The following is a 17,265-nucleotide window of genomic DNA, read 5'->3' on the forward strand; positions in this document are numbered from 1 at the left end:
AGTTATTACAACTTAGGACACTTTCTACTGACTCTGGAAAAACACCAAAAGAAAGATCCCCAGGGTCCCTGCTCATCTGCTTGAACGTGCCTTAGGCAGGCTGCAAGGAGGCATGAGGACTGCAGATGTGGCCAGGGCAATCAATTGCAATGTCCGTACTGTGAGACGCCTAAGACAGCGCTACAGGGAGACAGGACGGACAGCTGATCGTCCTCGCAGTGGCAGACCACGTGTAACAACACCTGCACAGGATCGGTACATCTGAACATCACACCTGCGGGACAGGTACAGGATGGCAACAACAACTGCTCGAGTTACACCAGGAACGCACAATCCCTCTGTCAGTGCTCAGACTGTACGCAATAGGCTGAGAGAGGCTGGACTGAGGGCTGGTAGGCCTGTTGTAAAGCAGGTCCTCAACAGACAACACTGGCTAAAATGTCGCCTATGGGCACAAACCCACCGTCGCTGGACCAGACAGGACTGGCAGAAAGTGCTCTTCACTGACGAGTTGTGGTTTTGTCTCACCACGGGTGATGGTCGGAATCACGTTRATCGTCAAAGGAATGAGCGTTACACCGAGGCCTGTACTCTGGAGCGGGGTCGATTTTGGAGGTGGAGGGTCCGTCATGGCCTCGGGCGGTGTGTCACAGCATCATCGGACTGCGCTTGTCTTTGCAGGCAATCTCAACACTTTCCGTTACAGGGAAGACATCCTCCTCCCTCGTGGTACCCTTCCTGCAGGCTCATCCTGACATGACCCTCCAGCATGACAATTCCACCAGCCTTACTGCTCGTTCTGTGTGTGATTTCCTGCAAGACAGGAATGTCAGTGTCCTGCCATGGCCAGCAAAGAGCCCGGATCTCAATCCCATTAAGCACGTCTGGGACCTCTTGGATCAGAGGGTGAGGCCTAGGGCCATTCTCCCCAGAAATGTCTGGGATCTTGCAGGTGCCTTGGTTGAAGAGTGGGGTAACATCTCACAGCAAGAACTGGCAAATCTGGTGCAGTCCATGAGGAGGAGATGCGCTGCAGTACTTAATGCAGCTGGTGGCCACAGCAGATACTGACTGTTACTTTTGATTTTGACCCCCCCCCCTTTGTTTAGGGACACATTCCATTTCTGTTAGTCACGTCTGTGGAACTTGTTCAGTGTTTCTCAGTTGTTGAATCTTATGTTCATACAAATAGTTACACATGTTAAGTTTGCTGAAAATAAATGCAGTTGACAGTGAAAGGATGTTATTTTTTTTGATGAGTTTATATACACACACAGAGTGTCTGTCTTGTATGCGAGAATGACAGTTAACACCATGTTTATATTGGAGAAGGCGATGCATTTAAGTTGATCGTGATGTGAAATGGGTGTTGTTGGTTGTGAGCAAACTTGTCAAACAAAAATATGGGTTATATTGTTATCTTGGCTTGCCCTGGAATCATCCTCGTTGGTCAGGATGTGTTGCACCTGTCGCCTCGTTAGTTTCACCTTTGTTGGCATGAGAGATGTTGAATGTGATTTAGCTCTTTCTCTTTGTTTTGATTTAAAAACAAGCCTTTTATTTTGTGTTCCCCACTCTTTGGGTTTGTTCCACATTATAAGTTGGTGTGTGTTTTTAGTTTGGTTTTCCTTTTCTAAGGCAAATTTAGTTGGAATTTATAGTGGATGTCTTTTAGGACCCAGATTGTTGTTGCTTGTCCACTTTCAGTGGACACCCCCTGTTGAGCGAAAATATGAGGTTTTCTTATTGGGTAATGTAACAGTGACCAATAAAGGTTGATTTGATTTGTCACAGGGCCAGTGAAGCCCCATTAAGACACCACTGCTGTTTCAACAGCTGTACAACATCTTTAATAAAATCAAACATGACTGCAAGTGAGTAGGTTGATTTCAATATGCCCTAGACCTGTTAACCAATTACTGTACCTAGCCTTTTTGTTGATTCTGGACTAGTCTCAGTTGACCTTATTTTCCTAACTGCTGGTGCTCAATGCGTGTGTTTTGATTTTACTGTAGAGGTGACGCTGTGGCATAGGCTGCTCTTGCTAGTAGTCTGTACCTCAGGTGATGACTCGTAAGATGTGATAATGGGTCAGACGCATTTGGGTTTGATCACACAGGCTCAGGAGAATCAGACAGTCATGGCAGGCTTCCACCGTTTTGATCAGCAGAGGCCCTATGACTGGCAGAGATAATTAATTCAACAAACCACTGTTTTGAGAGATTACAGTCCTGGTAAACCTGACTTCTCACTTAAATCATTCTCTCGTTTATAGACTCTGACTCAGCTTTTTCCCATCTTGTAGCCTACTTGTTGAAATGGACAGGTATGGTATATGTTCGCAAGTTAACTATTTCACCACAGTGCAGTGGGCTCTAAGCATTTAGCTTGTCAGAAATTGTCAAGCTATGGTAGACATTTTTGTACTCTTTTACCTTACAGAAAGGGTAAATGCTCATGTTTAAGTGCATACTTTAAGGACTCWATCAGGAAGAAACCCAAGGTGTTGAAATTGGATTTAGACACTGTAAAGACAACATTCATAACCTTGTTTATCCTTTAGCAGATAAGAAAACGTCCCCCTCAACTCTTTTGGAAATGCTAGTAACCTTCCCCATTCAGTATGATACAGTATCTCTGTATAGCAAGTCTGGTTTTTCTTAATGTTCCTGTACCTTTCACAATAATACAGTATCTCTCTCTTTCGCCCGCCTGGTTTTTCACAGGAACAGAACATATCTGAACCTCTTGATCCACAATCTTTACACTGATCATCCCCTGAGAGGGTACTTATTTTCATTACCTATAATATGAGCCCATTAAGAACAGCTCAGTATTGTCAGGCATGAGGAAATCAAATTAGCTGCCATAATTATCCATAATTATAATTGGCACAGCCTAGGCCTATACGTTAAAGTCAGTCACGATGACTGCTATGAAATGCAGTCACATGGTTTAAGTAATACTGCAAAAAAATGTAATGGATTTGGGTTGTGACRCAGTGCCTGTAAAGGACAATGCTGTGTTTTATAATGCTCTGGAGATGAGTCAGTTAGAGCCCCTCCCCCCAGTCTATCTGTCGCTCCCCATCTATCAGAGGAATGGATGCCGTCTGAGCTGGTCACAGCTATTGTGCTCCAGCTGGTAGCCTTTGGACATTTCCATGTAAAAGGACCAACATGTGAAGTTCATAGGAGCATGTCAAATGAAAGCTAAGAGTCTATATTTTTAAGAAATTATGTACATGTTTTCAACCATTTTCCATCCTAAAAATGAGTAAAGGCGTCTTTAGAAAACATCTACCAGAAAGTCTTAAGGTATTAGAAACGCATCAAAACACAGTGTTGGTCCATTGTTGTTGTTTTTTACATCCCTGTTAGGGAGAATTTTTCCAAAGTAATCATCCACCTGACAGGTGTGGCATATCATGAAGCTGCTTAAACAGCATGGTCATTACACAGGTGCAGCTTGTGCTGGGGACAATAAAAGGCCACTCTAAAATGTGCAGTTTTGTCACACAATGCCACAGATATCTCACGTTTTGAGGGAGCGTGCAATTGGCATGCTGACTGCAGGAATGTACACCAGAGCAGTTGCCAGAGAATGTCAAGTTAATTTCTCTACCATATGCCGCCTCCAGCGTTGTTTTAGAGAATTTGGCAGTATGTCTAACCGGCCTCACAAGCGCAGACCATGTGTATTGCATTGTGTGGGCGAAGGCTTTGCTGGCATCACGTTGTGAACAGAGTGCCCCATGGTGGCGGTGGGGTTATGGTATGGGCAGGCATAAGCTATGGACAGCGAACATAATTGCATTTTATTGATAGCAATTTGAATGCGCAGAGATCCTGTGACGAGATCCTGAGGCCCATTGTCGTGCCGTTCATCCGCCGCCATCAACTCATGTTTCAGCAAGGTTCTGTACACAATTCCTGGAAGCGGAAAATGTCCCAGTTAGTCCTTGGTCTGTATAATCAGACATGTCACCCATTTCAGCATTTTTGGGATGCTCTGGATCGACGTGTACGACAGTGTGCCAGTTCCTGACAATATATCCTGTAACTTCGTACAGCAATTGAAGAGGAGTGGGACAACATTCCACAGGCCACAATCAACAGCCTGATCAACTCTATGCTGCACACTGCCCCAACCACACTGCCACTGCCCTAACCCAAATGGACAAGAGGAATACCTATGTGAGAATGCTGTTCATCGACTACAGCTCAGCATTTAACACCATAGTACCCTCCAAACTCGTCATTAAGCTCGAGACCCTGGGTCTCGACCCCGCCCTGTGCAACTGGGTACTGGACTTCCTGACGGGCCGCCCCCAGGTGGTAAGGATAGGTAACATCTCCACCCTGCTGATCCTCAACACTGGGGCCCCACAAGGGTGTGTTCTGAGCCCTCTCCTGTACTTCCTGTTCACCCACGACTGCGTGGCCATGCACGCCTCCAACTCAATCATCAAGTTTGCGGACGACACTACAGTGGTAGGCTTGATTACCAACAACGACGAGGCGGCCTACAGGGAGGAGGTGAGGGCCCTCAGAGTGTGGTGTTCAGAAAATAACCTCACACTCAACGTCAACAAAACAAAGGAGATGATCCTGGACTTCAGGAAACTGCAGAGGGAGCAGCCCCCTATCCACATTGACGGGACAGTAGTGGAGAGGGTAGTAAGTTTTAAGTTCCTCGGCGTACACATCACGGACAAACTGAATTGGTCCACCCACACAGACAGTGTGGTGAAGAAGGCGCAGCAGCGCCTCTTCAACCTCAGGAGGCTGAAGAAATTCTGCTTGTCACCAAAAGCACTCACAAACTTCTACAGATGCACAATCGAGAGCATCCTGTCGGGCTGTATCACGCGCCTGGTACGGCAACTGCTCCGCCCACAACCGTAAGGCTCTCCAGAGGGTATGAGGTCTTGCACAACGCATCACCGGGGAAAACTACCTGCCCTCCAGGACACCTACACCACCCGATGTCGCAGGAAGGCCATAAAGATCATCAAGGACAACAACCACCCGAGCCACTGCCTGTTCACCCCCGCATATCATCCAGAAGGCGAGGTCAGTACAGGTGCATCAAAGCAGGGACCGAGAGACTGAAAAACAGCTTCTATCTCAAGGCCATCAGACTGTTAAACAGCCACCACTAACATCGAGTGGCTGCTGCCAACATACTGACTCAACTCCAGCTCACTTTAATAATGGAAATTGATCAAAAATGTATCACTAGCCACTTTAAACAATGCCACTTAATATAATGTATATGTATATACTGTACTCTATCATCTACTGCATCTTGCCATCTTTATGTAATACATGTATCACTAGTCACTTTAAACTATGTACTTTTATGTTTACATACCCTACATTACTCATCTCATATGTGTATATACTGTACTCTACCATCTACTGCATCTTGCCTATGGCGTTCTGTACCATCACTCATTCATATATCTCTATGTACATATTCTTTATCCCTTTACACTTGTGTGTGTATAAGGTAGTAGTTGTGGAATTGTTAGGTTAGATTACTCGTTGGTTATTACTGCATTGTCGGAACTAGAAGCACAAGCATTTCGCTACACTCGCATTAACATCTGCTAACCATGTGTATGTGACAAATAAAATATGATTTGATATGCGAAGGAGATGTCGCGCTGCATGAGGCAAATGGTTTTCTGATCCACACCCCTACCCAAAAAAACAACCGATGCATATCTGCATTCCCAGTCATGTGAAATCCATGGATTAAGGCCCAATGAAATGTATTTAAGTTGATTGATTTCCTTATATGAACTGTAACTCTGTAAAATCTTAAATTGTTCCATGTTGCGTTTTTATATTTTTGCCCAGTATATTATCAACACATATTTAGTTCTGGAGAAATGATTTGCCATGTGTAAGTTTAAGAAACATTGCCCTGTGCTTTGAAATTTCATTACCAAAACCCCACAAGATCATTTCAAATTTCTCTTCCTCATGAGGAAGGAGGATAATGAAAGTTTACAGAAGTAACAACTGAAGGTAGACCTACCAATTAGTTTGTATTTTACTGATATCTATTTGGTTTCTGAATTATTAAGTGATTAACTCAAATTACTGAAATTGAATTGTCTACAATGGGAATTCAATAGTAGTCACAAACCACAGTTGGGTCACGCTTCAGTTCTCCCACTGGCATGCTGCATAATGTTAATCTCAACTGTTTTCTTTCTCATTCTGTCGTCTGGTGGTCAAAGCAAGTGCGAAAACAGCATGGACAACCCCTCCCTCTCGCTCTTTGCCTCCTCTCTCACTCCAGTTGTCACCTCTCCCGGCTCTTGCTGCCACCTACCCATGAGTCCCCTCTTTCCATTTACTGTGACCATAGAAATGTATAGAGATCGCAACATTGTATCTGTCCCATTATGGTGTCGTAAGTGCACAGGCAACGCTGTTGAGGCCGTCTCCATTTTGAAGTAGTCAATCTTCTTTTTCTGCTACATCTCAGTTGGTACACAAACTGAAAGGGTTTATACTGCCACCTGGTGTGTTTGAACAGGTATTATTAAGCCAAGATTGTCTATTTACTGCCTGCCACCTGCAGTTATGGAATCGCTTATCTCCTGATGACCTGGATGGAATTTTGTGATCTTTCCTTAACCCATAGGAAGTCTCATCCAGTTGACTACWTCAAAATGGTGAAAGACCTCAATGGTGCTGCCCATGCTAAAACAGGCTTTTGGGCACTAAAGGCCTCTATATACCCACTGAGCACGAACCGACACACACCAGACGTCCATGGATGTTGAAATTTGGTCGGTCTGCCCTTGCTGTGAGATTTCAACATCCACAGATGTCGTTTTTTGGTACAGTCCAGACTTTAATTTCAGCGTTCACAGACAGATTTTTGGTCCTGACCGGCCTTGAATTTGCCCAAACATAGAAGTGGATGATTGGTTCAGATTTGGTCCAGTAGAGTACAGTAAAATAACAGTTCAGTAAAGTACTGTAAAATAGTGTAGGAGAGTTTAGTACGGTAGAGCACACTAGAGTGGAGTACAGTATAATGTGCTATACTGAGCTCTACTGTACTTTGATGTCCAAACTCGCAAAACATAATGTCGTCTGTTATTGGTTCAGATTTGGTCCGGACCAACCAAACATGGTCTTGTTTGGGGGTGGAGCTCATTAAAATAATAGCCAGTGTAAATAATTCCCAAATATGCTGTTCGGTTCTAATTCTCAGAGTAAAAAACTCAACCAAGTTTATTATTCTGAGAGGATCAATACAGCTGCATTAGTCTTCTCCTACACATCTGTACAAACATTGTCTTTACTGCTAGGCAGGACACAAAGTGATACCGACCATAAACTTTTATTTCTCCCTTAACGTGACCTGATCTCGACCCCCCCCTCATCACTAATCAATGGCTCTCTCCCCTTATCAATGCCTGCCATGTGATCGCTTCCCTGCACTAAATATTTCAATAGGATACCTGATATAATGTAAATGTTATACATTACCCTCTCTCCCTCAGTGACATGAATAAGTATATTTCATATTCTCAGAACCCAACAATGCAAAAGAGGATAATGCATAATTGTACCTTTTTTGTGTACCTATTCAGGCTCTAACGCTATGAAGAGAATGATATTCATATCCAGAATGATGCATTTCTGTATAGTACAGATCCAAATCTAAATCCACTTCATTTACTGTAGCTCAATAACCAACAGATTTTTTTCAAAGTCAAGGTGTCATGTCATTGCTGACACCCCATTCTTTCATCTTTGAATTTTAATTTGTAGTAGATATTTGGAAAATGCGAAATTCTGTTACCAAACTTTGCATCTACACAGTTTTTCCAGTAAATGTGTTTTTGTAAAATGTTCAGTGTAAATTGTTAAAAGTAGTCCTTGTGCGTAGTTGTAAGGTTTGTTAAATTGAATTGTGTAATCTATTGTATGGTCATATAGAATAACTTTGGTATGTTTTAGATTTTTATATTGGTCATTGCTGAAACCAAAGCTGAAGAATGCAGCAGCAAATGGCCATTATTTTTGGATAGAGGTTACAGTTTACTCCTCACCTGTCATTGTATTGTATCATTGACAGTGAAGTTGTTGCAAGACACTTGGCTACTCATACACAAGTGTCATATACCCAACCCATAAACATGCAGTAGGCATGTGTGTAATCTAACCCTGAAACCTTGGAACGGCATGCACTGATCGTAGTGTTGGAAACGTGAGAGGATTTATTTGTCAGTCATTCTGTGTCGTCCTACTTTGAAGTGTAACCTGGAGTGAATGAGTTGAAGTCGGGTAGTTCATTGCTTGCACACAGCCAGAGTTTTAAACCTCTGCACCCCTGGAATGAAGGTATTTGTTTATATAGTTGCACAATGTAAGGTCTAAAGTTTGCATGCCATGGCACCTCCATGACCCCTCACGTGCACTAGCTCACTCTCTCAGACACTCACACATTCGCGTAAACACATGACCGCTGGCTTTGAGGACTAATCGAAATGGAGCGCTGTGTCTCACAAAGCTGCTCTGCAGGAAGCTGCCAGTTACCAAGGCATGACAGTTCAGATCAGCTGCAGTTGGTGTGTTGTCAAAACAAAAGAGAGATGGATAGTATTACATGTTTTAAATGGTAGAGGAGTGAAAGTGATGAAGAGTGCAGTGGGGAGTTCAGATGTGTTTTGACACTTAATAGTACAAATATTGCAAGTAATTGGAGACTGTAAATGATAGTTTGCTTAGCGGCAGTACAAATGATGAAGTATAGGATGATGTTTGTTTTTATGATGTGCACTTATACTTTTAAAACAAGAACCTAGTTGTATTAGATTTAAATTATTTATTTGGTAAGTGTTATTAAAAACGTTTTGTATTATTTTTGCATTTCTTCCCTTTGCCTTCCACGGTGGTTTAAGATGGGTGCCTATGAGGAAGACACTCCCACTGCTTGACTATTTAAGTCCTAGGTTCCCTGGACCACCATTCACCAGCCAGCCCAACCACTGGCACGGTAAGACCTGCTTGACACTTATTGATTCTCTCTGTCTTTCTGTCTGTCTCTCTCTCTTCAAGGCCTCTTACTTCTTTTGCAATCAATGTTCTCCCAGCCCTGCTGATTTCAAGGGTCACCGGTATCACAATAGGACGGTGTCCTTGCATCAGTGAGGTGATGTAAACTGCATACTGTAGGTGTGCCCCACTTTAGTGACTGTCTGCTCGCTGAGGGTGTGAGACAGGCTGTGAAGACCTCGGACACTCCTGGTAAATTCACTGCCAGCCATGTTGTGAGGTGAATTTATCGTCATCTGATTAACCTCTAACTATCTGGCTGTTGTGATGTTTAGGCGTTAGGTCAGTCTGCCCTGGCTCACACTCACTGTGGTATATGTCAATAGACCAACGTCCAGGAGCCTTGAACTAATGCCAATTCGATTAGCACTATTATCAGGACCGGCAGACATGCCTACTGTGGAGTTATGTTGTGGTTTCAATGTTTAATTAACTTCTAGCATTGCGCTTACTGAGACCTCTCAATGCTCTGAAATGGTAGAATAACCAAATAGAAAATGATTAGGTGTGAATGAAATTTTAAGCAATTTGGTTCTAGTGGTGTAAAATGTTTCCATCTAAGCACCTATTGTGTTCATTACATGTATCTAGCTCCTCATGCTTGAAGAGAAACTAAGGTAGCCAGTGATGAAGATAACTAACTAGTCTCTCCCTCTCCCCTCTTTCTCTCACTACAGCATTTTATCCATCCCCTTCAGTGTCTAATTAGACATCGTCTTGATCCACCTGGGCTGCGCCACCTACGGCTACCGTCCCCCCCAACCCCGCCTCCGTTCCGAGCCTCTCACCCACTGACATCATGGGGGACGTAGTACAGATGCACTTCACCACGCCGGACTATGTGATCTTCGCCCTGCTGCTGGTGGCGTCCACGTGCATCGGCCTGTTCTACGCCCTGTCCGGCGGGCGCCAGCGCACCACACAGGAGTTCCTATTGGCCGACCGTTCTATGAGCTGCCTGCCCGTGTCGCTGTCACTGCTCGCCACCTTCCAGTCAGCCGTGGCCATCCTGGGAGCGCCCTCGGAGATCTACACCTATGGAACGCAGTACTGGTTCCTGGGAGTCTCCTACTTCCTCGGTCTGCTTATCCCCGCCCACGTCTTCATACCTGTCTTCTACAGGCTCCGCCTCACCAGCGCTTATGAGGTGAGCTATAAGCCATTACCTTACCTAGAGAGAGAACAGTGTCTGTGGATTATGAGGAGGAGTTTGTGCACCTGAGTATCTCTGTGCGTCTGTCTTGCTAGAACCCTGGTAAGGAAGTCTAGTTGAATGCAAAAAAATTACGTTCTCATCATGTCTGTTAATTTTGAAACGATAGCTAAGTGTAAACCAGAGTCCGTCTCTCCATTGAGCATCATTGTACAGCAGATGAGTGTCGCTAACAAAAGGAATGTGCACCAAGTCTTCACTTGTATTGTCTTGAGAATAGACACATTCACAGATGACTCTTGCTTTATGATCTGCGATGGGCTTTAACATCCCTTTCCTTCTCCTCTCTCTAACCTTTTCTGTCTTTTCTTCCTCTATAGTATTTGGAGCTGCGCTTCAATAAGACGGTGCGCATTATGGGGACCGTGACCTTTATCTTTCAGATGGTGTGTGTCCTTTACACTGGTGTAGTTATGTCTGTGTATATGCTTGTGTAATGTGTGTGTATTTTAATCAACCCCCTATGTTACCTCTGTTTGCTTCCCTCTGAATGTTGAAAATGTTTTGTCTCCGCAGGTGATCTATATGGGGGTGGTCCTCTATGCCCCAGCACTCGCACTCAATGCAGGTAAAGGGATCTGTCACATGTATTTACTACGTCATATTTTATCAAGTGGTAGAATAATAGTTGTACGGATTACATTCAGTGAGGGCTTTAGTACCTTTTCTGGCTTTATAGACGGTCAATGACCGGTGTGCTGTCATTGTGACATCTGTTGGTGATGTGTGCTGTTGATACTGTCCACCTGCAGTGACTGGATTTGACCTCTGGGGGGCAGTGCTGGCCATGGGACTGGTGTGCACCCTGTACACAACACTGGTGAGTGTCTCTTTTCATCAGTGAGTTTTCAATTCAGTCATCTATCTCCCTACAACTCTGAAGGCAATTATGATATATATGTCTGGATTTACAGTATGTATCTCTTGTGTTGGTCAGGGAGGGCTAAAGGCAGTCATCTGGACAGATGTGTTCCAGACCATTGTGATGTTTGCTGGCCAGCTGGCGGTCATCATAGTGGGGGCCCACCAGGCAGGGGGCATGGGAGAAGTTTGGCGGAAGGCCATGAACGGCAGCCGCATCGCTAGCCTGGAGTGAGTCTTCTCTAGTTCACCTAAAGAGACTTTACGGTCCCTGGACCAGTTACGGACGATATTGGAACTGGTCAATGGCTCTGTGTGTAGGAAAAGTGTTGTAACCCTCCTCTCCTTTGACCTGCGCTCTGTGCAGCCTGAACCCTGACCCGACGGAGAGGCACACGTTCTGGACGCTGGGGGTGGGCGGGGTGTTCCTCATGCTGGCGCTGTACGGGGTCAACCAGGCCCAGGTTCAGAGGTACCTCAGCTCCCGTACTGAGAGGGAGGCGGTCATGTAAGCATCAACACTAACACCTGGTTGAACTGGATTCACATTAAAGAGCATGTTAAAAATTAACAATTGCTTAGGTGTGTAATGGTAATGTTAATATATGTTGTGGTGTGTGTCTCCAGGTCGTGCTACGTGGTGTTTCCCTGCCAGCAGGTGGTGTTGTGTCTAGGTTGTCTGATGGGCCTGGTGATGTTTGCTCGCTATGGTGAGGAAAGCCCGCTTGATAAGGGCTACGTCAAAACCAATGACCAGGCAAGTAGGACTACTTCCTCCACAACAACTTTAGGATTTACTACCTTCACAACAACCTTAGGACTAGCTACCTCCATAACCACCTTAGGACTAGCTACCTCCATAACAACCTTAGGACTAGCTACCTCCATAACCACCTTAGGACTAGCTACCTCCATAACCACCTTAGGAACTAGCCTACCTCCATAAAACCAACCTTAGGACTAGACTACCTCCAAAACAACCTTAGGACTAGCTACCTCCATTAACAACCTTAGGACTAGCTACCTCCATGAACCCCTTAGGACTAGCTACCTCCATAACGCCTTAGGACTAGCTACCTCCATAACCGCCTTAGGACTAGCTACCTCCATAACAACTTAGGACTAGCTACCTCCATAACAACCTTAGGATTAGCTACCTCCATAACAACCTTAGGACTAGCTACCTCCATAACAACCTTAGGACTAGCTACGTCCATAACAACCTTAGGATAGCTACTCCATAACCGCCTTAGGACTAGCTACCTCCATAACAACCTTAGGACTAGCTACCTCCATAACCGCCTTAGGACTAGCTACCTTCATAACCGCCTTAGGACTAGCTACCTCCATAACAACCTTAGGACTAGCTACCTCCATAACAACCTTAGACTAGCTACCTCCATAACCGCCTTAGGACTAGCTACCTCCATAACAACCTTAGGACTAGCTACCTCCATAACAACCTTAGGACTAGCTACCTCCATAACACCTTAGGCTAGCTACCTCCATAACCGCCTTAGGACTAGCTACCTCCATAACAACCTTAGGACTAGCTACGTCCATAACAACCTTAGGACTAGCTACGTCCATAACAACCTTAGGATTAGCTACCTCCATTATTTATATAGCCCTTCTTACATCAGCTGATATCTCAAAGTGCTGTACAGAAACCCAGCCTAAAAACCCCAAACAGCAAGCAATGCAGGTGTAGACGCACGGTGGCTAGGAAAAAACTCCCTAGAAAGGCCAAAACCTAGGAAGAAACCTAGAGAGGAACCAGGCTATGAGGGTGGCCAGTCCTATTCTTGCTGTGCCGGGTGGAGATTATAACAGAACATGCCAAGATGTTCAAATGTTCATAAATGACCAGCATGGTCAAATAATAATAATCACAGTAGTTGTCGAGGGTGCAACAAGTCAGAACCTCAGGAGTAAATGTCAGTTGGCTTTTCATAGCCGATCATTGAGAGTATCTCTACCGCTCCTGCTGTCTCTGGAGAGTTGAAAAGAGCAGGTCTGGGACAGGTAGCACGTTGGTGAACAGGTCAGGTTCCATAGCCGCAGGCAGAACAGTTGAAACTGGAGAGCAGCAGCACGGTCAGGTGAACTGGGGACAGCAAGGAGTCATCATGCCAGGTAGTCCTGAGGCACGGTCCTAGGGCTCAGGTCCTCCGAGAGAGAAAGAGAGAATTAGAGAGGAGCATACTTAATTTCACACAGGACCACCGGAATAAGACAGGAGAAGTACTCCAGATATAACAGACTGACCCTAGCCCCCCGACACACAAACTACTGCAGCATAAATACTGGAGGCTGAGACAGGAGGGGTCAGGAGACACTGTGGCACCATCCGATGATACCCCCGGACAGGGCCAAACAGGCAGGATATTACCCCACCCACTTTGCCAAAGCACAGCCCCCACACCACTAGAGGGATATCTTCAACCACCAACTTACCATCCTGAGACAGGGCCGAGTATAGCCCACAAAGATCTCCGCCACGGCACAACCCAAACAGGAAGATCACGTCAGCGACTCAACCCACTTAAGTGACGCATCCCTCCTAGAGACGGCATGGAAGAGCACCAGTAAGCCAGTGACTCAGCCCCTGTAATAGGGTTAGAGGCATAGAATCCCAGTGGAGAGAGGGGAACCGGCCAGGCAGAGACAGCAAGGGCGGTTCGTTGCTCCAGAGCCTTTCCATTCACCTTCACACTCCTGGGCCAGACTACACTCAATCATATGACCCACTGAAGAGATGAGTCTTCAGTAAAGACTTAAAGGTTGAGACCGAGTCTGCGTCTCTCACATGGGTAGGCAGACCATTCCATAAAAATGGAGCTCTATAGGAGAAAGCCCTGCCTCCAGCTGACAATTAGGAGGCCTGCGTCTTGTGACCGTAGCGTACGTGTAGGTATGTACGGCAAGTTTAGGACTAGCTGCCTCCATAACAAGCTTAAGACTAGCTGCATCCATAACAAGCTTAGGACTAGTTGCCCACATAACAACCTGAGGATTTACTAACTTCATAACAACACACTTAGTGGACCCTCATATATTTAGTCATTTCCTGCACTCATTTGAGATTTCCACACTGCCACATAGGGCTACACGATATAGGCAAACAATCTTTATTTTTAACCAAATGTTGCAATTGCGATTTCACTTGCGATTTAGAGCAAAACACTTGGGTGAACTGTTGGAATCATGGAAATATAATGATTATTCTAATTGTAATGTTAGAATATAATAGGGGGCTCTTTGAACACAGTCTAGTTTGACAACGAATGAAAATGCCAGGGAGGAGTTAGTGTGACAGGGTAGGAACCAAAAGTGTTGATAAGTGTTTCCTAGGGGACCCTATAATCTTTGGCGACATTTTAATGTCTTCTCTTAGCTACTTCATGTAGCTAACATATTCTTGCTTTGCGTATTCCTTTGATTTAGAAGATACTGTTGCACAAACAAGATGCTGATTTAAGTCTAAACCAGGCTGTATAGCTAATTACGTTTGCTCTGACTCCGTACGTTTATTAGCTAGTTAGCAATTAGCAGCTAACAATTATCGCCTAACAAGATTTAGTAACAGCTTGCTATAAAAAGACAAGCTAGCTATTTGCAGATGCAAGAAACACAAAATAATAGTGTAATTATAGAAAGCTAATGCATTTATAATAAGAAGCTAAGTGCAAACAGCATTGTTGTCATGAACCCTGTTGCATGTGCTGCATTGACCATATAGACTGAATGCAAGTGTCTCTTTTGAGGAACAACAAATTAGTTCCTTGAGTGACAGGGGGCAGGGCTAGGTCTGTGGAAAGCGGCATGGGGAGAGCGTAGAGCGATGACTCAAGGAGCGACGTGAACTATACAAATGGACGTTACACATGGCGTATTACATTTCACAAACCAAACTTTCAAATACCGTTACAGAAGGTCAAGTAAAAACACAAACCAGTCCGTGCATCAATACCGGTATATCGTAAAATAGGGTATACCGCCAAGCCCTACCTCACTGCACTGGCGTCCTGATGTGACTGGCTATGTTAATGTCTCTCTTCAGATCATTGCCAATCAAAGGCTTGATGTTTGAGTTGAGGCCATTGTTTGGTTAAGCTCTCCCATAACTGTAATTTGTGAGGCTTCATTTTGGCGCTGTTGATCCAGTCTAAGTGGCAGTTTCTTCCTGTCTGCAGATGGTGCTGTACTTTGTGATGGATGTGTTCAGGGACCTGCCAGGCCTCCCAGGGCTGTTTGTAGCCTGCCTGTTCAGCGGAGCTCTCAGGTACTTTACTTAACTGCCTCTGGCTCTCATGTTCGGTCTGTAGTACTAGTCAGACCTGTTTCTCTGCTACATTAATGTCATAGTGTTGTGGTACACCACTTGAGGTTGTATTATGAATGCACTACACCATGCAATTTAGCCACAGGACATTACTCACTCAGCTTCCCTCCCTCTTGCGTTGCAGTACCATCTCATCAGCGTTTAACTCCCTAGCGACGGTAACCATGGAGGACCTGATCAAGCCCTACTGCCCGGCCATGACGGAGGCCAAAGCAACGCTGCTCTCAAAGGGCCTGGGTGAGCTGCTGTTCCCTGAGTGGCCACACAGTGGCAGTTTTTCTAAACAGTGGCAGCAGTCTTCATGATTGATGACAGTAATGATGATTTTAGAGCTTTTTGTTAAGTAACGTTGCTGGAGTGTAGAGCCCACAAATCAATTTTGTCTTCACCATCCAAATACTGTGGAGTGTTTTTTTTCTRTRTTTTTTTTGTAACTTGTGGAGCACATTGAATCAGGACTGTACTGCTATGGTCCTGACCTGTGTTTCTCTTCCCCTCTGTTTTCCCAGCGTTGGCCTACGGTCTGGTATGTCTGACCATGGCCTACGTCGCCTCTCTCATGGGCTCAGTGCTGCAGGTGAGGGACTCACACATTTCCCCTGCTGACTTTTGCTTTAGTTAATGGGTACTCCTATACCCCACTGAATTACATTTAGCAACTTGCACTCATACACCCCCCAACCCCCCCCCCCCCCTTACACCTACTACTATCATTCAGTGGCTTCATAGGAGTTATTCAAGAATTATAAACCTCTTTTTCATTCACTTCCTCACTCTCCTCCAGGCAGCATTCAGTATCTTTGGGATGGTGGGTGGTCCTCTCCTCGGCCTCTTCTGTCTTGGAATGTTCTTCCCTTGGGCTAACTCCACTGTAAGTCAAAATGCAGCCTTGTTAACACGGGGGTCAAGTTGGCTAGCATTGAGGGATATTAAATCAGAGGACACCGTTTTTTTTGTTTTTACTGCACAATAAAATATATAAACTTTTATCATATCTGTGGTGAATTGGAGACATCTGTCTGATTTGATCGAGCTGTTCCCGTCTCTCTCTGTCCACAGGGTGCAATAGTAGGGTTGGTGGCAGGCCTGGCTATGGCGTTCTGGATTGGCATTGGTAATTTTGTGTCTCGTATGGCCGTGCCCACCCCTCTGCTCCCCATCATCAACGCCACCACTATGCCCCTCCACGGCAACATGACTACTGCTGTCATGACAACCCTGATTACTTCAATCACCGCTAAACCAAAGTACATTCATTTTTTTTCTCCTCGTTAAAATGATGCCATTTGAACCATTACAGCACTATCAAACATAAAGTGCTTGATTTGTATCCCATTCTATCCCACCAAATATTGTAAATGTTTTAAGGATGACTGCATAAGAATGATGATATGAATCTGACCAAGTATCTGTGTTTTCCTCTCTCCAGGCCTACAGGTGTGCAGGCCCTGTACAATCTGTCCTATTTGTGGTACAGTGCTCATAACTCCACCACTGTGGTGATAGTGGGACTGATAGTCAGCCTGTTGACTGGTCCTATGAAGGAGAAAGACCTGACCCCAGGGACTGTGTACCCTGTCCTGGGCAACCTGCTCTTCTTCCTGCCTGAACGCTACAGGGAGAAGCTGTGCTGTGTCACTCCACTGTCACACAAGGTAGCCCTCAGATCTATCCAGTGAATTATTTTGTTAGCCACACTCTGTTTTTAATATAATTGTAACAATGTTTACTTTGATTACTTAATTACCATGTTT

The 17,265-nt window shown here is 44.9% G+C and overlaps 1 protein-coding gene across 3 annotated transcripts in view; it reads left to right on the forward strand.

The window, feature by feature from the left end:
- slc5a6a (solute carrier family 5 member 6a) overlaps positions 1–17,265 on the forward strand; it is a 35,917-nt gene that overhangs the window by 13,361 nt on the left and 5,291 nt on the right. For 2 of the 3 annotated variants that reach the window (XM_023973872.2, XM_023973870.2), the window contains exons 2-15: positions 8,939–9,033; positions 9,770–10,239; positions 10,626–10,691; positions 10,822–10,873; positions 11,058–11,125; positions 11,243–11,397; positions 11,534–11,674; positions 11,794–11,923; positions 15,363–15,451; positions 15,636–15,748; positions 16,021–16,088; positions 16,296–16,382; positions 16,571–16,758; positions 16,941–17,166. In XM_023973872.2, the coding sequence (XP_023829640.1) occupies positions 9,892–10,239; positions 10,626–10,691; positions 10,822–10,873; positions 11,058–11,125; positions 11,243–11,397; positions 11,534–11,674; positions 11,794–11,923; positions 15,363–15,451; positions 15,636–15,748; positions 16,021–16,088; positions 16,296–16,382; positions 16,571–16,758; positions 16,941–17,166 (1,731 nt within the window). In that variant the 5' untranslated portion in view covers positions 8,939–9,033; positions 9,770–9,891. Of the gene's footprint in view, positions 1–7,437; positions 8,606–8,938; positions 9,034–9,769; positions 10,240–10,625; positions 10,692–10,821; positions 10,874–11,057; positions 11,126–11,242; positions 11,398–11,533; positions 11,675–11,793; positions 11,924–15,362; positions 15,452–15,635; positions 15,749–16,020; positions 16,089–16,295; positions 16,383–16,570; positions 16,759–16,940; positions 17,167–17,265 lie in introns of those variants that run through there. The other variant, XM_023973871.3, reaches the window with a different exon arrangement.

The sequence above is a fragment of the Salvelinus sp. IW2-2015 genome, linkage group LG28 (assembly GCF_002910315.2).
Source record: "Salvelinus sp. IW2-2015 linkage group LG28, ASM291031v2, whole genome shotgun sequence".
In the NCBI taxonomy this organism is placed as follows: domain Eukaryota; kingdom Metazoa; phylum Chordata; class Actinopteri; order Salmoniformes; family Salmonidae; genus Salvelinus; species Salvelinus sp. IW2-2015.